The sequence below is a fragment of the Lycorma delicatula genome, chromosome 1 (genome assembly GCF_047948215.1).
Source record: "Lycorma delicatula isolate Av1 chromosome 1, ASM4794821v1, whole genome shotgun sequence".
Classification (NCBI taxonomy): Eukaryota; Metazoa; Arthropoda; class Insecta; order Hemiptera; family Fulgoridae; genus Lycorma; species Lycorma delicatula.
This window is the reverse complement of record NC_134455.1, coordinates 343,511,992-343,534,772: the sequence shown is the minus strand read 5'-3', so window position 1 is coordinate 343,534,772 and position 22,781 is coordinate 343,511,992. Positions and strand designations below refer to the sequence as shown.

The window sequence follows — 22,781 nt, the reverse complement described above, 5'->3', positions numbered from 1 at the left end:
CCTCGCCAAATACCCATCATCCTTTCCATAACTTACAATTTTGTATCAGTTAGCACATGCTACTCCCTACGGAGAGGGGAGCGCATTGCTTCCTCCAAACACTAGGGCCCCCAGAAGGCGTATTCCTGTTAGGCCGAAAGGCGCTAGCACCGAAAGGACTTCAGGGGCCGGACTGAAGGGGAATCACGCCGGGAGAACGAATCTTTTGTGCCTAGTCCCCCACAATTATCCCCAGTCAATTATTTCTCATTGGTCCAAAGAACCGGAACGCAAATAACAATTCCGTCCATAAATAAAACACAAAATCTATAACCGCCACTAAATAAATAATTATAGACCCCCCCAGCTAACGAAACACAGCAGCTAGGGACATTCGTCCAGGTTCTGCGATTAGTACGGAGATACATAAATATCTCTATATCCTTGCGTTCCGTTCCGTTCCGAGAGCTTATTATTATGTCGCCAATCACCTCTAGAAGAAAAAGAAGAAAGAATAAGTTCCCTGGCCGGGCCGGCCAGGGAACTTATTCTTATATATAATGTTGTCTTATATATAATGTTAAACATTTATATATAATGTTGGAATCCGCCGGTCTCCCGGCGGATTCCAACATTCCCGCCGGAGCAGCAGGCCTTGAAGGCCTGCCGTGGGAACCGCTGGGCGCGGACGCTACCTTCCCGTCCCAGACTGCCGGGCTTCAACCACCCTGGTTGGCGTCCCGACCAACGGACCCATCAGCAGCAGCCGGCCCCGCATGGGATCATTCAGCCGGCGGAAAACGACAGACAAAGACCCAACACTGCAGGGTTCTAGGGATCACCACTGTCATGCTGTAATTGGGACCCAACCAAAAGTGCAAACTGCAATTCCCACATTGATTTTATACGCATAACTGCAACCACTGGAAAGCCATAGTGAAGTTAATGCTTTAACAATGCATAATTTTTAAATATTATGTGTACGCCTGTCAGAGCATGGTTTAGTATAAGGTCATAATCATTAGTTAAATTAATGTATTAATTGTAAATAATTAATGAGAAAGGAAAAAAACAGCTCTAACCTATCTTGTCATAAACTCAAATTCTTTATAAACTCTTAATCTACATATAGTTGTTAATTACAATAAAATGAAGGAAATGATGAATTGTGAATTATGATACAAGTGAAGTAATTTAAGAAAATGACCATCGGAGGTGAAAATTTCAGACAAATAAATAAAGTTAACATTATCACAGAGTTCTAGATGCTGATTTCAAACTGTTTATATAAATAATAAAAACTATGAATTGTTGATGAATACAAACAGAAAAACCAATCATTCACCATACTCTTGATTTCCTTAAAGTACCAGAAATGTAATAAAGTGTAATAATATGGAACAAATTAAATAATAACTTCAGGAAAAACATAAAAGTCTGCACACCAACAAATTCCCAAGAGATGAACCCTTTTTTCCACATAACTTGCGTTATGTAGCTGCCGCCTACTTCATAAAACCAAACGTTCACTATCTAATAAATAACGTAGATTCACAAGGATGAAAATCTACTTCTACCAAAATGAAGAGCAGACCCTGATTTCGATAGAAAGTTTCATTGACTAAAGAATATGATGAAGAAGGGTACACTCTATAAATACTACATTAATTAATAACAAGAACTGGTAGCTTCTTATAGAGTAAAATATTAACTTTATTACAACAGGCAAGCTATTTCTTCGTCTTAAATTAAGAGGAAAGTATAATTAAAAGAATTGAATGAACCTTAGATGGCAACAAAGAAGTAGAATTCACTTATCTTATGGTTGATATGAGATAATGTTCTTAAAGTTTTATTCCTGAGTATACATAATTTGACACTTTTAATGGTTTATAAAATAAAAAACTGTAGAAATATATTTTAAAATGAAAATATAAACAACCATTTCTGTAATGTCCTAGTCTGAGTAGTCAACATGCTAACTAAATCAGCTAGTTTCAATGATTCATATTATGGCTAGGTTAGTATTTTTTTTCTATTAATTACGAGGGTAAGTCAATTATTATCCGAAATTTAACTATATTTTTGTTTATGTTGGTATTACTGTTGTGTTGTGTGGATGAAGCATGTGTGGTTTAATTATTGTTATGACTGCAGGTTTGATCCTGCTAGGTTAGTTATATTATCGCTGCCTTACAGTTAACCATGGCTGCTCCGCTTACTGTCTGTACCAAAGAAGAGCAACATTCAGTGATCCATTTTTTGTGGTCGAAAGATGTATCAGGGGCTGAAATTCATCAAAGATTTTTGGTACAGTACAGGAACAGTGTGTCTACAAATGGATTGAAAAATTAAAAAACGATCACACAAGTGTTACGCACGATGAAGGAGCCGGACGACCATTTACCGCCACAAATGAGGAAAACATTGAGCGTGCATGTGACAAGGTTTTCTTAAACAGACGAGTAACTATTAATAAGGTGGCACATCGTCTGCAAATTAGTCACAGTTCTGCATACGAAATCATCCACAACAGACATGGGTTTCATAAAGTCTGTGCAACATGGGTCCCAAAACAACTCACACAGTTGCATAAACAAACGTGCTTGGACATCTGCCTGAAACATTTAGATCATTGTGGTAACGAATGGGACATCTTCTTAGACAGAATCATCACTTGTGACGAAACATGGATCCATCATTACGAGCTGGAGAGCAGACAGCAGTGTATGGAATGGGAACATCCAAATTCGCCCTGCAAAAAAAAATTCAAGACCCAACCACCCGCAGGAAAACTGATGCTTATGATTTTTTGGGACTCAAGGCCCAGTACTGGAACAAAGGGGCACGACAGCAAACAATGCACATTACAATGAGATGCTTACTGCCAACCTGAAGCCTGCAATTAGAAGCAAACGCTGAGGACTGCTGTCGAAAGGTGTTGTTGTATTGTTGCACGACAATGTCCATCTACATACTGCTGCCCATACTGATGAAACACTCCAGAAACTCAACTTTGAAGTACTGGCTCATCCTCCATATAGTCTTGATCTTGTCCCTTCTGAATACCACTTGTTTGGTCCACTCAAAGAGGCATTACGGGGCCATCAATTTACCTCAGACAAACAGTGAAAGAAGCGGTGCATTCCTGGCTCGCAGCTCAACCGAAAAACTTCTTTTATGAGGGCATCAGGAAGCTTTTGTAACGATGGACCAAGTGCATTGAAATGCAAGGAGACTATGTTGAAAAATGATGTACATGTAAGTTTTCTAATTGTATTATAATAAAATTTATAACTACATAGTGGATAATAATTAACTTACCCTCGTATTTAATATTTTCATTACACTAAGCATGGATTGCAACCCTAGGTCATAATGGAAAATGAATACCACTCTGGTCACAGAATATAGTCATTTTTTTAATGGATTAATTCACCATAGAAGCTTTGAAAGACTGTACATGGGTATATGGAAAATGAATAAGATAATGAAAAATGTCATCCCTGACCGGGATTCAAACCTGGGGGACCACTGATTGGAAGGCCAACACACTACTACTTCGCCATTGAGGTCAGCAAAAAATTACAATTACATTTCTAACCAAAAAGATGACAAATTTGTATCTTAGTCAAAAATGAGCGTTCAAACTTGAAAACACCTACAGCTTAAACTACGTTAAAATTGTCCAAAATTCAATCAAGTATGTCCAAGTCAATTTGATTATTTACAAAACTCCAAGCGGAAAGTAAACAATTCTCTTAATCACTTAATATAAAATTTCACACCACTAATATTAATACTGATCACTATGAATAAATAAATCTATAATTTAATAAAACAACATTATTTATAAATTAAATTACAAATAAATTTATTATTAAGGACACATTTAGCTTTTCTTACAATAATTGCCAATAAAAACCAACTAACATTTCTCAATTCTTGCCAACTAATTGAAAACTGTTAATATATAGTGTCGGAAAAATAATGGTAAAGTTATAAACGATCTTAGTTTTGGAAAAAAGCATAAACAAGATCTAATAACAGCATGTGCACGTTGTTTTACAAGGTCAATAGCCATCATACAAAGCTCATTAGTGACCATGATTACCTGTTCTGAGGAAAATTCATGGCTCCTGTGGTTTGCTAAGTTTGGGTTGCTTACACTTGTTAAGCGTGAGCGTGAATATCATTGTGTATTCAATGAAGAACCACCGACAAGGAAATAGCATTCTCCGACAGGACAAACATTTTCTTAATGAGTAATGTGTAATGGGTTAATAGACTGACTCCATGGTCTTCAAATCTTACCCCTATGAATTTTAATTTGTGAAGTTATATAAAGAAGTTATATAAGGTTCTCTGTTCAAATAAGAAATTTGGACCACTTAAAAGTACGGATCGCTGAGCCGGTTTTGTCTATCGCATTACATGTTGTCTACAGTGTGTGGCAAGAGGCTGAATATTTTTATTATCTGTAGGCCAACTAAACTAAGGCGTATTGAAACCTACTGAAAATGTAAGACTGTTTGAGAGTTTCTCTTTCTTTTTACGCATCCTTCACGTGTCAATCATGATTAGTTCTAAAATCATGACTGCTTGAAGACCCACTATTATTTTACAGACACACTTTAATCGCTACTTCTGGTCACTATGCTAACTCATTCCATACAAAATGCAAATGTCATACTTAGAAAAAATTTATAAAAATAATTTTTATTTTAAAGATTTCTTTGAACCTGAAAGCATTACCTATGATGAAATCTCTATAATTATCTCACTATCTTTTTAATGCATACTCTTGGTAAACAAAACATGTATGGTGTGGAGTACACCTGCTTGTCTTTCAATGCGTAAGGTCTGTCAGATTCTGGCAGCAGTCACAATTTAGTATTGTTGGTACAGAAGTCGTTTCAGGTTCTGATTTAAATGTCTTAGATGATTAAAGTGGTTTCTGATTAAGTTAGTTTATAGCCAACAAGTTCTGATTAAGAAACAAAATCAGAACAAAGATGATTCTGATTTGAACAAAGATGATCAGAATCAAGATGATTTTCAGACGAAAAAAAACCAAAAAAACTTTTCAAAGAGGTAATGAATAAAGAACTAAACGATTAAATGTGAAAAAATAAAAATAATCTAATGTTTAACTAAAATATAAAGATGCTAGATTTGTCTTTTCAAAACATTCAGCTTACTGGAAAATTTAATGGTACAAAATTAAATAGTACCTTCACAATTAGGTTCAGTGTATGGTGCAGAGCCTTCTGTGTGCATATGACATACTGTAACATCTTTTAATTTCTTCTCCAGGCCGTGCTTTGTCATAGCTTTCACCAAAGCAACAGGTGTTGATGCTGCTCCACCGATGAATACTGTATCTCCTGCAAAATAAAATAAATCACATAATTTACTGATATATTAATAACATTTTAAATTAAACTCATAAAATCAATCAATAAACTGAAATGCCCATTTGGAATAAAATAAATTATCTATTTGGGACAACAACATCAAACTGAAAACTAAGTATTATTTCAGTCATGCATTTTGTCATGTTACTGTTGATCAGCTTTTTAATAATAACAATGTATATATGAAGAGTACGGGGAGCAGAAAAGTCAGTCACAAAAACATTTTTTATGGGAAATCGAAAACAACTTTAAATACAAATTTGAGAAAAATTGAACGAAAAGCTGGAATGAAAAAATTTTTCATTCATTCACTTGTAGCAAGATGGATGAATGAATGATGGACTGAATCTAGCATTCTGAGAGTGGTGAACCGAGCCGTAATCCAAGCAGGAATGGACTAAAGCTCTATAGAAGCGCAACATGCATACTCATTCAGCTCCCCATCGAGTATTTATAAAACTCTCAGCATGTTCAAAATTTTTAAATATTTTACCTTCATTACTTTAAATATATTACCCACATTAGTCAATGGTCAAACCACATCTCTAAAAATCTAACCCGTGTGCATGCTTCAACTGGTTCACCATGTAAAAACACTTGAGAGTCACAGTATCTCCCTCAAGCCTGAAAAGCAAATGCATTTTGTTTCCTCTGGAAAAATGTGAATCCATTCATTTTACACCATGATTCTAAACAGGTTATAGTATTTTGGAACAGCCTCTCACTAGTAGCTAAAGTTCTAGATGTTATGTAAATTGAGAAATCATAAACAAATAAATAATAAGTAAAGGGTTTTCACATGCAGTTTGTTATACTAATTGTGGCTACAACACTTAGGACACTTCCCTGTGGTATTCGTTTCTAGGGTGAAACTTTTGGACAACGTCGTTCCACTCAAACACAAAAGACTAACTGTTAACAAAACTCTTGATAAATGCAAGGAGATTTCCTTTTACCTCATTCATGCAGTTTGTTTCAGAAAGATATGTAACCAGGCATTGGCAAAGTAGGAAGACGTTTTGCATAACAGATACCAGGGTTACTACATGATCAATAGTTGATCTACCTTGGCAAAAACTGTGCATTGTTCAGGAGCAATTGGGGTTTCTCTCAAGGTACCACACAACACGATGGTTTACCATACGTTCCATCAACTTACACATGGTACGGTCAAGGATATAGGACAATACTAGAAGGGCATGGATTTATCTACACCAGGTTTCTGTACGGCGATGGCCAATGCTTCTGACCAGGAATCTTGAAACACCTGGTCAGAGAATATTTTACTGTAAATAGGCTAAAGATGTCATAATGCACTATCAGAAGGTGAGATAACATACTAAACATGAAATTAAAATTTCCAGGGGATGTGTCACTGGAATTTATCAATGCATACCTCATACATTCATCAAAAATATAGTTCGGTCAAAGGAATGTTTAATTCATTTTGCGAATCTCCAACAACAAAAGGCACATTTTCTACTTGCCACTTATAAACACAGGACAGTAAGATGATGTTAGTGAAACTGACCTAAAAGAGTAGCCAAATGTGTTAGCAATATCACTTAGCACGATAACGAGGACGCCATGGCTTTCTAGTCCCAATTGGCGGTGGAGAATGTCCTCATCAACAGATGGCTCGTACCTTTCTCCAAACAACCAATGATGGAGTTGTCCAAGAAATGGTATTAACTTAGTTTAGCCCTGAATTTCCACTTAGCATATCTTGGACCCAGAGGGAAGATGCCTGCCGTGTGATGAATCTGACCGTCACGCCACCCCCCTCCAAACCTAGCCCTTACGAACTTTACCGGAGGTCATTTTCAAATGCCTGATGACATATTCCAGCCTGGCCACTGTAAAAAAAGTCACTGATGCGAATGCCATGAGTGAAATTCCTATCAGTGTACCACACCTAACCCAAATCCAAGCAACAATGATCTTTATAGGTCCTAAATCAGACCATCCGATTAAGCTAACCTACAATCCCAACCAATCGAGGGTGAGCCCAACATGCAAAACAGGCTGTAGCTATTTTGAAAACTGAGAACAAGAAAACCAATAAACAACAAATATAAAATTGTAAACTAAATGAAACATCAACAAAATGCAAAACACCTAACTCAAACAATAACACAGAAAAACCAGGCCAAAGATAATCAGCAAAATAAACAAACTTGAAACAAACCTAAAACTAATAAAAATAAAACAAACCTAACAAGACGCTAAAGAAAACACACACACTCTAAACGCCAATCCAAAACAAAAACCTATTAAACACATGATGGGGCATGCCATGTCAAATCAACAAGCCACACAACTTGACCATCATCAATTTCAACAAAATTCATAGGATTGATCCTAACTATAAAAAGAAAAAATTGTTCACTTTATTATAAAGTGCAAAAAATTTTTTTTTCATTTTTTCAGTCATTCAGTTTTTTGTGTAGAACCCCGCAAAAAAGTAAAAAATTGCAAAAAGCAAGGTTCAGATGATTACAAAAAATTTCCTCAGCTATTGGAATGGAGCAAGGTTCAGGCGATATTACAAAAGGTTTCCTCAGCTCCTATAAGAGCTAGAGAGCTCAATTTGGTGTGGAATGGGCTTTCATGTGAATTATCACTTGGCAAGATTTTGTGACATTAATAGTTCCAAGGTAAAAAAAAGATTTATTTAACCTTGAATATATCCAAAAGCGTATTTTTTTTAAATTTGAAAAAAAAAATTACTTCTTGTGTTATACATGTGGTAAATACATTTCATAATGGGATTGCTATGTGATTATGGTGAAATAAAATAATGAACTTGTACATACTCACCACTTAACTATCATAAATCACTTAACTATCATAAAATATCATATAACTTCCAAAGATATTTACATAAGATATTTTTACACAGTGTACACTTTCTTTTTACAACTTCTGGTTAGCATTGTACATTTCTTGCTTTGAGAGGTTATAAACTCGTGCTGTTTGATTTACCCTGGAACCTACTTTTGAAATAGTATCACTCCTATGTACATTAAGAACATCCTCAAAGTCTGGGTAGTGGAAGGAAGGTGAAGGTCCATGTGAATATAAGTACGTCATCTTCATTGTTTTATTTCCTTCATTTGAGTCTAGAATACCCCAACCACCAGTGTCCAACATATCGGCAGATCAAGAATCCAACCATTTCTGTGAATTCAACATCATGCACAATATTTGCTGTGCTTGCTACTGCTGAGTTAGAAAATGAAAATACCCTCACTTGCACCTGATTCTTGTTCAGTGGAACAGAAGAGTGGAGTTTCTGAGTACCTGGTATAGTGCTTGCTGTCATTGTCCTACTCTTCAAAACCTCTTCTCCTTTATGCTTTCAATTGTACTGTAATGGAAATTTATTGACTCAATGCATCCATTTGCCCAGTCATTCAACTGTCGTAGAGTCACGATCAGAGGAGAGAGGAATAGCATCTTGTTCAGAATCTGAATCCATGTTCAATATTTTTCTTTTGAACACTATTGCTGCTTTCTTAAGCTTTCCTGAGGGTATTTTCTCTCGCATAGTAATTTTTTCTGAATAAGCAATTCATTTAAAACAAACTTTTGTTCACAGCATTTATAGCTTCTTTTTCTGGGAAACCCAAAGGATCATTTGCCATGAGAGGATGATGAACTGTTTAAATTCTACATCAGAAGTAGATTCTTCAGCATTATTTTTAGCAGATGCTTCTAACCATTTGTGGCAAGTATCACAAATTTTGTAACTTTCTTGAAAAGTAAATGTTTACACCAAGTTCTTGCTTACACTTCTCAGGTTTTTCTTACAGCAATTACGACTAGACTTTTCAAATGGATTGCAACAGTACATTTTACTTGAAGCTGTAGAAGTTGATGGTTCCATACTGGTTACTGTATTCTGGTCCAAGGCTGTGTGAATTAGTCATAAAACTCCAAACTTGTAGAGAAAGGCAAGCTCAGTTAAGAAAGAGCGACTGAAAAATCTGAAAAAATGTATTTTTTTGCATCACTTTAGAGATATGATCAACACTCTTGGGGAGTACACCACTGAACCTTCTGTTCCAAAAGATGATCCACACTGAATATTACTTTACTTGTCTCAACAGGATGAAACATGTACACATTCTTTTGGTGGCACTAGGAGTGCATGACATGCTACTCTTCTGCTTCATCAAATGACCCACTCTGAAAGGCTGGAAGGTGAGCGTTTTCACTGATTAAATCTCCATTAGCAATTGCCTCATGGGGGGTTCAATTGGAATAATCTGCTGTACCTAATTATCATAAAATTTGTTTTATGATAATTAGGTACAGCACAATTGCATCCAATTGCAATTCCATTATGAAATGTTTACCACATATACAACACATTAGGAAGCAAAAATCTTTTTTTTTTCAATTTAAAAAAAATACACTTTTAGTTATATTCAAGGTCAAATAATGCTTTTGGTGGTCTTGAACTATTTATATAACAAAAACCTAACAAATGACATAACATATGAAAGCCTATTTCAAGAGTTTCAAAGTTACACCAAAATGAGCTCTCTAGGAGCTGAGAAATTTATTCTTTTGTAATTACTCAAACCTTGCTTTTTGCAATCTTTATACTTTTTTAAGGGATCATACACAAAAAAAATAAGTGGCTGAAAAATCTGAAAAAAAATATTTTTTGCATCACACTTCATGGGTAGAGCCCCAAGCCTGTAAATTTTATTTGAATTACTGGACATGAATCTGAGAAGTGCATTTATTTTCGTTAATTTGATGTGGGATGACCCAAACATAAAACAAACAATATATAAAACATCAAGCAAAAATAAAACATCATACTAACATAAACCAAAACTAAGCCAATAATAACACAATGAAACAAACCTAAAACTAACCAACATAAAAAAACTTATCAAAAACACATAAGAAGATCAACTCCCATTTCTCAGATCTGTTTAAACTTAACAAAATTAAACACTACATCTAAACATATAATACTGTACCAAACTGAACATTAACAATAAACCACAACAATAAAGAGAATATGTAACTAAAACCAAACAAATCTAACAAAAATAAAAGCAAAACCAAAGATATCAAAGCCTAAAACTAATAAAATAAATCAACATACATAAAAAAATAAAACAAAAAAAAACAAAAAAAAAACCAAACGCTAATGTCACACTGGAACAATAAAAAAAAAGAGAAGAACAATAAACCAAAGCAGAAAACTCTAACAAAAGCAAAATACAACACACTTACCCTATAATACCGCCAAATTTCGATCCTACTACTTAAAAGGTCCCATGCATGCTTGTATATGGGATAATCTTCTGATTTACAATCGAGATTGGCTGGCTTTCAAGCACGGAGACAGTTTGTGCAGGTAGGAGGTGCTCCTTTCCTTTTTAACCTGACAGTCTTTAACATAATGTCTCTCTTTGCCATGGTGGGAACAAAGCTCTTTTTCTTTACACAATTTTATCAAATGGCCTAATACCAGACACTGAAAACATCTGCTAACATTTAAGTAATCCTTTGTTTTACATGACTGGTAATCAATAAACGACCTACCTTTTCCAAAACATTGTACGCGAAAGCTTGTCGCACTGAACTACATGAACTATATAATGAACAACATTGCTGTCACTATGTCTTGCATGAAACACCACTTTGAACAAAGTGGCAAAGTCCTCCACTGAATAATCCCTGTTTTGTAACTTACCGCATCCATGAACCCTTCTTCTCCAATGTCCTGCAAGACATCATATACTATCATCCTTGGCTGCAGGGTTTTTGTAGAAACAGTAATGATTGGATATTTGTTTATAGCCTCACTGCTTCTTATTCCATGCTCCGTCTCAATGTCATTGGCCACAATCCTTACACCCTTCACGTTATCCCGCACACTGACAATTCTTAAGCCCTTCCTCTAGCCTCCAGATTTTTCATCACCTCACCCTTAAAGCATGAGGCAGCAACTCCTCAAGTTTATCAATAAGCATAACCTTTGCTTTCAAGACTTTCACAAGGTCAGGAGCTAGTCTTTTAGCAATGAAATCGGACCGCTGTCGCTCACCCATATTCCCCCTGAAGCCTTCAAATATATCCTTCTTTTCTCTAAAATATTTTGAGTACCACGAACTCTTCAACTTCGACACAGAAGCTCATTCATTTCAATCAATTCAGTAATGACATCACTTGAGACAACATCAGAAGATGTAAGTCGCGCCTCTACCTACTTCAGTGCCACTGCCTTTGCCTTGTTTGCCTTCAACGGTGGTAGGATCTGCTTGGTTTGACTAGTTGCAGAACCAAACAGCTCCTCCATTAACTCTGCTTTTAAACCAAAATCCGATAGGCCCCAAGCTGCTTTATCTTCTCTCTCTCTTTATCTCTCTTTCTTTAGCTTCTCTCTCCTTCTGATGCATCTTGCGTTCCATTCTTCTGCACTTTCTGTTGTGCTCAGCTTGCTCTTCAGATTCATGCATTTTTTATGTTTTCTCCACTTGCACTGTCTTTCTCCAGATAGGGAAATGTGATCCTTCCTCTGACTTGGGTTCACTACTCATACTAAGGTAACAAATAAAACACTAACAAGCTGAATGTCCAAATAGTAAACAATGATGTCAGAATTTGGAGGGTTTGTATGCACTGGTATCCACATGGCTAACACTATTTCCTTTAGGAAAACCACCACACTTTCTTGTCTTCTGCCCATAGTTTGATAATCGCATCTTTCGCAGACATATCCGCGAAAGGACACATCATCCTGGGGATGGAGGTGTATCCTGCAGAAACACTATTAAAGGATTTTTTCCTTTAGGAGGATTTTAATATCCTCACAGGTAGGGATTTAATATCCTCTGTATAAGCAGATCAAATTACAAATATTGATATACAGGGAAAGAATGATCAATGGAAATTGATCATAGCCCATATTTCATCGAAAAGAATGATCAAGGTTACAATACTTGGTCATTGCACCCTTGATCATTCATGACTGATATAGTCATGTTAATTTGAGGTTAGAAGTTGTTTCTAGTGAGAGAGATTGCCATTTCCTAATTGCAATTACAATTAGTGTTATTGTAGCATTTTTTAGTTATAATTAGTTATTATTTTAGAGTAAAAATGTCCAGTCAGTATGAAAGTGAGTTACAAACATACAACACAAAGAAAAGGAAAAAGACAGGATGAATTTCAGATGCAAGTCTGAACAGACTTGCAAGAAAATCAGACATCAATCTCATATTAATGGAGTAGACTGTCAGTGCGAAAGGTGATGAATGTCTTAAAGTAGTTATCAGAAATAAGAAATAATTTAATAGGCAATTTTAATTTAATGCCCTCTTACAATGATCAGAATGGTTACCTGAAAGGGCTTATATCTATTAGAAATGTTACTTGTTGCAGACAGAGAAATGATGAGAGTTTTGCCAATCCTAATGATTGTTCCTATATTACAAAAACCCGTGTTCAAAGAGAAGGCTCTACAGTAGAAACACCAGTTTGTTATAAAGCATTTATTTCAATACATGGCATAACAAATAGGTGGACAGTCACTTTGAAAAAGGCATTAGCAACTCATAGTGTAGCTCCTTCTAATTACGGAGGTAAACATGCAAATCATCATCACAAGTTGACTGGAATAGTTATAGTAATCTGCGATCATATTAAATCTTTCAAAAGCCATAAGGCTCATTATAGTTTCAAAGACAGTTCAAAAACATACTTAACTGAACATTTATATATTAAGAAAATGCATAATCAATATTTACAATCTTATCCTGGATAACAATGTTTCATATGACGAGACTTACAGGGAGATATTTAATTTCAAATTTATGGTAAGTTTTGGCTACCATCAGACCAATACTTGTGATGAGTGATGAGTTTAAAGCTAACATTAAACAAATTGAAACTGGAATAAATCTAATAGGTGAAAATTCAGAAAATTAAATTCTTTAAATAATGAAAGAAACGTTTTAGAGACTGAAAACATGTTGCACAAAAGAAGAAAGATAATCGCAGAAAATCTCCAGAAAGCAGCTGCATAGGCATGGGCTTACAAAAAAATTTTCCCTTAACTAACATAACCAGTAATGTTTACTATTAAGCATCAGTCGTAATTTTTCTTGTTTAATGTTAATGAACTATGTTCTGGTCGATCTCTATTTTATACATTTAAATAAACTGTTGCTAAGAAGGGATAATAGGATGTAGTTTCAATGCTTTATCCCTATTTAACAAAGATAATGAAAAGGGAAATACGCAACTTGCAGATATTGTACGACTCATGTTCTACTTATCCTCTTTTCAGTGAAAAACCTGTTTTAAAAAGAACTGCTGATTTTTTTTTTTTTTTTTGTCTTCAGTCATTTGACTGGTTTGATGCAGCTCTCCAAAATTCCCTATCTAGTGCTAGTCGTTTCATTTCAGTAATTTCAGTATATCCTCTACATCCTACATCCCTAACAATTTGTTTTACATATTCCAAACGTGGCCTGCCTACACAATTTTTCCCTTCTACCTGTCCTTCCAAAATTAAAGCGACTATTCCAGAATGCCTTAGTATGTGGCCTATAAGTCTGTCTCTTCTTTTAACTATATTTTTCTAAATGCTTCTTTCTTCATCTATTTGCCGCAATACCTCCTCATTTGTCACTTTATCCACCCATCTCATTTTTAACATTCTCCTATAGCACCACATTTCAAAAGCTTCTAACCTTTTCTTCTCAGATACTCTGATTGTCCAAGTTTCACTTCCATATAAAGCGACACTCCAAACATACACTTTCAAAAATCTTTTCCTGACATTTAAATTAATTTTTGATGTAAACAACTTATATTTCTTACTGAAGGCTCGTTTAGCTTGTGCTATTCGGCATTTTATATCGCTCCTGCTTCATCCATCTTTAGTAATTCTACTTCCCAAATAAAAAAATTGCTGATAAATTTGTTAAATTCTCTGACAATGACTGTGAACCTGCGATGCTTTATTCAAGTCCTTCATCAATTAAGAATGCAAAGTTTAAGGACCTGAATTTTCTAAAGCACTTCTGTGGTCCTGATGCTCAAGTATTTATCAGAATATCCAGGCTTCTACTGCCGTCCCCGACGGGGAGTCTTATTCTTTATGACTTTAGGGGTTGGCGGCCCCACGCCCTAGCCTCTGCAGCTCTTCTTCCCACTTTACACGCAGCTGCAGAGCACTTTACACTATAAATGTACACTACACCAAGAACACAATACAAATACCCTTACACAACAACATCAGTGTTGCATCACCTTACGAAAGGCAACCATAACCCAAGGTGGAAACTATCATGCTGACAGGTGGATGGCTCAATGTAGTGTCCCATACGACATCCACTGGGCACCTGGGCAAACCCAGTTGTATTTAGTTCTAGCTCCAGCAGACGTGCACTCTGGAATGGTCTGTTATATCGCTGGTACTCGTGGGAACCATAAGACAGTCCCTAATAAAACTTTTTCGGTGCTAGTTGGTCCACTTGAAAAAATCAACAAAAATGGAGGTTTTAAATGACTTTGACCGACTTTGTCAGCCGAAGATGTGTCAAGCGACAAAGTGACAGCATAAGTTATCTAATGTAAGATAGTGAAATGCAAGGAAGAGGAAAATTTTTCTCTAAGTTTTCCACTTTTGTAATAAATAGATTCATAGTAACAGCTTGTGGTTCACCGAAATCAATAAAAATGCTTAGGAATAGAGCACCCCCTTCATTGAGGCGAATGAGGCACAGAGCGGAAACTCATAGCCCTTAGGAACACAGGGAAAGAGACAGTGATACGAGCTACTCGCTTCATAATGTGGCTATGAAGATAATTTTAACGTGACTTCAGATCACATGGTTATTATTCCCATTAGTGACAACAATGTTATTTCTGTTGCCCACAAAGCAAAATTTCTGGGTGTTTTATTAGATGATAAGTTCTCGTGGGTTGATCAAACTGATCTCATATGTAATAAAATCACGCCACACATAGTGTTTTGCTCTGAATCGCCGTAATAAAACGTTAAGCTAGTCATCATTATTGAATATATTACACCTATATGTAGTCTCTTATACATAAGGAAACTTATCTCTTGATAGATTTAAACATACAAAAATGGGCTGTCAGATCATTATGTGATGACCCCATAAGTATGAATTGTGTAGACCTATATTTAGAAAATTAAACATGTTAATTTATTCTTGTGTCTACATTTGTAAATGTGCAATCTTTTCTAAAAAGAATGGTCGCTTCTTAAAAAAACAACAACTTCCGCCTTTACCAAACCAGATAATGGAACTATTTTCGTTTAATTCAACTTAATATTTCAGCTTACGAGAACGCTACCGTTGCGATTTTTAATAAATTGCCGAACCAGTTGAAAAATTGTCCCACCAATTTATTTAAAATACAATTAAAAACTTTATTTTACAGGAACAATAATATTTTGTGAATGAATTTTTAAATAATACTAATTAAAAGTATCTGAGAAGAAAAGATTAGAAGCTTTTGAAATGTGGTGCTGTAGGAGAATGTTAAAAATCAGATGGGTGGATAAAGTGACAAATGAAGAGGTATTGCGGTAAACAGATGAAGAAAGAAGCATTTGGAAAAATATAGCTAAACAAAGAGACAGACTTATAGGCCACATATTAAGGCATCCTGGAATAGTCACTTTAATATTAGGACAGGTAGAAGGAAAAGATTGTGTAGGCTGACCACGTTTGGAATATGTAAAACAAATTGTTAGGGATGGAGGATGTAGGGGATATACCAAAATGAAACGACTAGCACTAGATACGGAATCTTGGAGAGCTGCATCAAACCAGACAAATGACTGAAGACAAAAAAAATAAATAAATATTTTATGTTAATAACTAACATTTTAGCAATTTTGTAACTGTCTACTTTATTAAAGAATTGGAGGATTGTATCTCCTCCAGAAATGAAACGACTAGCACTAGATAGGGAATCTTGGAGAGCTGCATCAAACCAGTCAAATGACTGAAGACAAAAAAAAAAACTAATTAAAAACAAAATAAAAAAGCTCGCTTTATTATCGCATTGAACGTATACTTAAATATGTGCTCAAAATAATTTTCATTAGCGGTTTCTGAACTGTCAACGATTTCGCAGCAATTTTATACATTTAATTTATACACCGTAACATTGTTTCTAGTGTTTGAATTTAGATTATTGATATGGACTTTATACACAAGTACTTTTTATCTTATTAGTTTTTTTATTTGTAATTTATCTTGATCTACATATTCTACATGATCTATATATTTTTATGTACAATCACAAAAAAAAATTACTTATTTATTGAAAAAAAGTCATATATACACACAGCAGGGTTAATTATTTTAAGATTAAACGTCAGAGCAGGCTTAAGTAAAAAAAAACTTGACTGTCCTTTTTACAGACTCTGTAATAGTTACTAACCACGTTTAATTACTGCAACATTTCAATCCATACCAGATATGACGCCATTACTTTAAAACAAATGACATTTTCAATTTACAACTTCTTGTAGTACTAGATACTTTTAATTACTGTATATATTTTCATAATCAATTTACATAAACACTTTTTTTATTTAAAAAATAATAACCCCACCTTGATAAGTAACTAATAATCAAGAAATAAATACTAATAAACTAGTGGAATGCTCATATTTTTTGTGCGTTTCACATAGATGTAAATTCGAATTAAACCAGAAAGTCACAAACAACTTCTTTCTTAAGTTTTTGAAGAGGAATTTAGTAATGAAATGTAGCGGGTTACCAGAAAAATGTCTAGGGAATAAAATAAAACCTCCCTCAACTTATTTCCGTTGCTATGAAGCAACTTACTTTCAATTTATTAGCAAAGATATAACCCGATTAAGCAAATCAATAAAATGTTGTCTCTACCTGGATTTTCATAAAATGAAGTACAACATAAAATATTAACTCCCCAACTTCGGAAAAAAGCGTTAGGTATTTCTCACACTGAAATTCTCAGGAATCAATACGGACCTGGTATTAACAGAATAATTTTTCATGTTACTTACAACCGTCATTAATAATTCTATACATTACTAGTTTTCGAGAGAATTCGAATTGATTATTGATAATAATCCAACAAGACTTTCCTTTTATCAAAAAATAATTACAAAATTTAGTTGAATCCTGAAAATGGCCCTACACTTTTTCTCTAAAGATTACACTCTTAATTTTCGTTAACTCCCCATAGCAATTTAACCGATGCCTTGAAATACCCCCCTGAAGGAAACATTAACACAAACAATCGAATCTTCTATTCTGCTAATCGGGTGATTTTTTTCAAATCTTAGCAAACGTAACTTTTTCTGCAGAGAATCATTTAAACATTTTTAACCTCTACTTATGAGAGTTCTATGTCAGGAGCTGACACACCGCTCCTATTACAATCATAATTAACCGATAGACTGAAATAACAAACGATAAAAGTGAAACCAAATTCCTTTTGTTTTAACAGGAGTAATGAAAAACAACTCTGGTAAATGAATATAACAAAGGCTTTTAATGCAAATAAGCCTATAATAATACTGAAAGCACCGGCATTAACGTTTATTCGCTTTCCAGAACACCAATATTTGAACGAAGAAGAGTGAAGTTTTGTGGCACCGTCTCGTCTGGTACCAGTAATGCGAGCGGTATTCTGCAGTAATTTAATTCAATTTATCGACAAACTACAACAGGAAACTCTTAATAATCCACCTTCCACACTTCTCCATCGCTCCACAAAAATCAGTATGGACAAGAAACATTAAAACGAATCAAACAAGTTGTAGTACCTAGCCAACAAAGAATATTTACTCCCACTGAATTCTATTATTACGTTTTGGTTTCAATTCCTAAAATGCCTTCTAATATTTCCTTAGTTTTCTAAATTACACTTCTGACGTAAAATTATTGCGTAGTGTTATTAAATTAACAAGACTATTTTTTAAATTAATAGAAAATGATAAATTAACAAACTAAAAACTACAACTAAATTATAAAAAAATGTTTGTAAGATTTAGATTAATTATGTATTACAAAATGTGTGCATATGCGTCTTATTAATACCGTAATCCATGTGGAACTGGTCAAAGTCTTCGGCTGAGGCGCGTTCATTAAATGAAGTTTGCAAACACCCGAGTTTCGTGAGGACCAAACTTCATCGAGTATAACCGGAAATCGGTATAATGCATCTTAAATTAATTAAAAGATTTTTTTTAAATTATAACTCTGTTAAAATTTTACTTATTTACATATACTACGTGTTTAAAATGTCACCTAATCTTTTATTTAAACAACTGATATTCCAGTCCGCGAGGTCAACTTAGATAAGAGTTATTCAAACTGTTTATTCGAAAAAAATATGTTTTAAATTACGTTACTAAAATAGTATCACTAATTTATGTATAACAACAAATCGTATTTCAACTATTTCTGGGAAACGTAGCACTTCAGAACAGCAAAAATTGATATAAGTTAAAGAATAGAGGCTTTCGAGATGCAAATCCTATTTAGTACAAACTCAGGAAGAGTCAAGACAAAACAATAACATGTGAAGTTTATGGCAAAAACTTATTAAAAGAACAGCTAGGATGGCGGTCACAAATAGAACATTAGGTAATAGAAGATTGTAAACAGGATAAAAACTGTAACGGAAGAGAAAAACTAAGAGTATACGTAGCAGATAATTCAGGATGCATAGTGTAATATTATAATTATTTATTTTAAGTTTAGCCCTTCTAAAAAAAACTCGCACTATACAATTTTTATTGTAACATTTTTCCAATCAAAATTTTGAATTTTCCGAATAAGTTTAATCTAATTATAGCATTATACCTTAAACCATAACATAATTAAATGACAGACGCAGTTTTAAATTAAAAAAGTACATTTGAAAAAACAAATTCGATCAAAGCCTGATTCTTGTTTTACTATAGACTCAACAAAGAACTATCGTACAAAAACCAAACTGGAATCTGTATTTTCAAACTTATTTTAATATATAATTTTATTAAAGTCTATCGTAAATTTATATTTCGTAGTAATAATATAACTGTATTTTCATATTTATTTTAACATATTATTTTATTAAAGTCTGTCGTAGATTTATACTCCGTAATAATAATATATAACTGCAGATGAATAAAATTTTAAAAACGTCAGCAAAAATTAAAAATTTCTTTACCTATCAGAAAAGTTATTTTAATAAAAAGCTATAATTAGAATGTTTGTATCCTATACATGCGGAAACCTTGAAACAGCTTCGACAACAAGCTGTGTAATTTATCTACATTATTCACAAGTACTACTCAAGGTGGCAAACGTAACCTCTACTAGTCAGACAACAAGAAAAGCTTTGTAACATCAATTTCATATTCAAATACTTTTTATAAATTCACACAAAAAGTAAAATAAAAATAAAGAAACATTTTATTTGGAAATATTTCCTTAATAAATGAATTAAATTTTCTTCAAAAGAGAAATTAAAATAAAATTAAAAAATATCACAGATTTTGCCAGTTCAGTTAAAGTTGTTAAATATCCTCCACAATATTATGTAAGGCTGTGTTGTTCCTGTTTAATTAACGTAACAAATCTTTCCACACGTACCAACAAGTACTTGTAACACCATTCTGTTTATTAGATTAGATTAGTTTTTCACAACGGATAGCAAATGAAAAGTTACATATGTAAACAGAAGTAATTTTTATATATGGATCAGAATAACGTTTTTTTTTTTTTGTAAACCAAGTAAAACAAGTGATGTGATACGTTAATTTTCATAAACTGGCAAAATAGCCAGCCAAGATCGTTGTAGATAAGTCACAGCCATACCAGATAAGTTACTAGAACGTAAGGTCTATAAAGGCTAAAGGCGATTGCAAAAAATATTAATTACTGTTAATAGATTTCCTGAAATAGCCTTTGTTACAATTCGTTGAGCAGACATATGTTTTCAATCCGCTGAAGTAGTTTAACGCTAATATGTTTATTCGCGGAAGTAGGCTATAATTACTTTTTGTTAAAGTAATTATACAGCCTTTATTTTTAATTAGTACTTCGTTGGCAGATAAAAACAGATTTAAAAATATATTAAACACCTGGGCCGTTGTTTTCCGAAGGTCAGAAATAGGTAAGCAGCTAATATTTTAAATGCTAATGTTTAGATTTCATTTTATAGCTTCCGTTATACTAATAGGACTGCTGATATTGAAACCACAATAAGTTTGAAGGGGAACTGCCGTAGAAGAAAGAAAGAACAACGGAGAAGTGGTGCGGAAGGGGCAACATAAAACCAAACCCATAATGAAACCGCTACCCAACAGCATGAAATTATTTATGAAAGACTCTCACACAACTAGCGCGACTAGTGAATGTATATGTTACTACTGATTATTGATGCCCGTTTGTCAAGTTTTTTGTCAGTGCAGCACACGTTTTGTTACAGTGCAGTATTGTGAGTACAGTTATGTTTGTGTAAGATGCATTATTCAATCCAGGAGACGATAGCTGTAGTTGATGCATATATTCGTTCTGGATCGTTTGAAGAATCACGTCAAGTATTTGTAGAAAAATTTCCGAATGTATGTATCCCAGCGAAGAGTAGCATACACGACTTATTAAAAAATGGCGCACACAGGCTACAAGCCATTGCTGATATTGAAAGGAGAATTACTGCCAGTTCAAAAAAAATTACTACGCAAGTTATCCCAACCATCTGGTGTTACATATGTCGTAAAATTCTTCATTAATTAAATTTGAAACCATACCGCGTTACAACTGTACAACAAGTGATGAGACTGACAAACCGAAACGACTCGATTATTGTAATAGCTGCTGGCTTCTCAAAAACATTGTTGATGGGCAGATAGACTCTCTCCATGTCGAATTTCATGTCAGACGAGGCATGGTTTCATTGATCCGGCAATGTTAATTCGCAGAACATCAGGTATTGGATGACGAAGAATCCTCAAGAAACATTCGAGCGTCCACTTCACGATGAGAAGATTGGTGTTTGGTGTGTCGTTTTCAGTAATCATATAGTGTGATCAATATTTTTTGATTGGACTGTCAATACTTTACCTCACAATTTTCGAAGAATTCTACGCGCAATTAACCGATAATGAAAAAGAAGCTTCTTCCAACAAGACGGAGCAACGTGTCACACATCAAACGTTTCACTGAATCGCGATCATGCAGCTTTCATAAATGAACCAGCTGTTAGCAAAGGAGTGTGGCCTCCTCGTTCCCCAGAGTTGTCTACTTTTTATATTTTCCTTTGGGGCTACTTAAAGGAGAGAGTTTATGCATCTAATCCCCATAATATTGATGAACAGAAGGTGAACAACGATGAGTTGATTTCAACGAGAAATCAACGCAATTGACAAAAAACGTTTTGCGTCAGACGACTCTTAATATGATCAGTCGAGCATAAAAGTGCATCGATACCCAGGGTAGTCATTTTGAACATCTTTTGTAATAATAAGGTTTAAATGCAACATTTAAATTACGTTTTACGGTTTTCTTATTTAATTTATCCATATTCATAAAATTTCATTCCAACATACCTACCGATTCTGCAGCGGTTATGTTATGGGTCGGTTTTATTTTGCTCACCCAGTACTATACTACATACAAACACTGATCTGAACTGTTTATTTACCAAATCAAATCATAATGTTTCAATTCCTGATAACTATCATCGCTATATCGTCAACTCTAATATTTAAATCACAATCATCACTTAAATACAATTACGTTAATAACGACAATTACAATGCCATTACTACTTAAAGGTTACCGAGATAAATAAGATGTTTCTCATAAAATTAAAAACATTAAACACGACTTCTCTTCTTTGGCTGTGAATAAGTTTACGCCCCCCAATGTTTTTTTTTTTTGAATACTCCACTAATTTCCCTTTCCATGATAATAGAGTAAAATATGACGCCGATAATTTTCGTAAACAAAACACAACACGATGCTTTCACAAAACTGCTGCCCTCCGTGGCGTCAGTGGTAGCTTCTAGGCCTTTCATCCGGAGGTCCTGGGTTCGAATCCCGGTCGGGCATGGAATTTTTCACACGCTACAAAAATTTCATATCCCACGCACAAGCGTCAATCTTATGTGGCGAAAACACACTCACACAGGCACAGTAACAAACACAATACACAGCGAAGAAGCAACTGAACGAATTCTTACTCCCACCGCCGAAAATGTGTTGTTTCTAAGGAAACACCAACACGCCCTACGAGAGTTGAATAAAACGTAATCATTTACGGGTAATTTTGATTTTCACGGCTATATGTAAGTTTCCAGGACTTAAGAAAGTATTTCTGAAA

The 22,781-nt window shown here is 34.4% G+C and overlaps 1 protein-coding gene across 1 annotated transcript in view; it reads right to left on the bottom strand.

Moving 5' to 3' along the window:
• The window catches only part of LOC142334352 (succinyl-CoA:acetate/propanoyl-CoA:succinate CoA transferase), a 110,715-nt gene that overhangs the window by 73,181 nt on the left and 14,753 nt on the right, over positions 1-22,781 (bottom strand). The window contains exon 2 of the mRNA XM_075382328.1: positions 5,214-5,366. Coding sequence (XP_075238443.1) covers positions 5,214-5,366 — 153 coding nt within the window. The remainder of the gene's footprint in view (positions 1-5,213; positions 5,367-22,781) is intronic.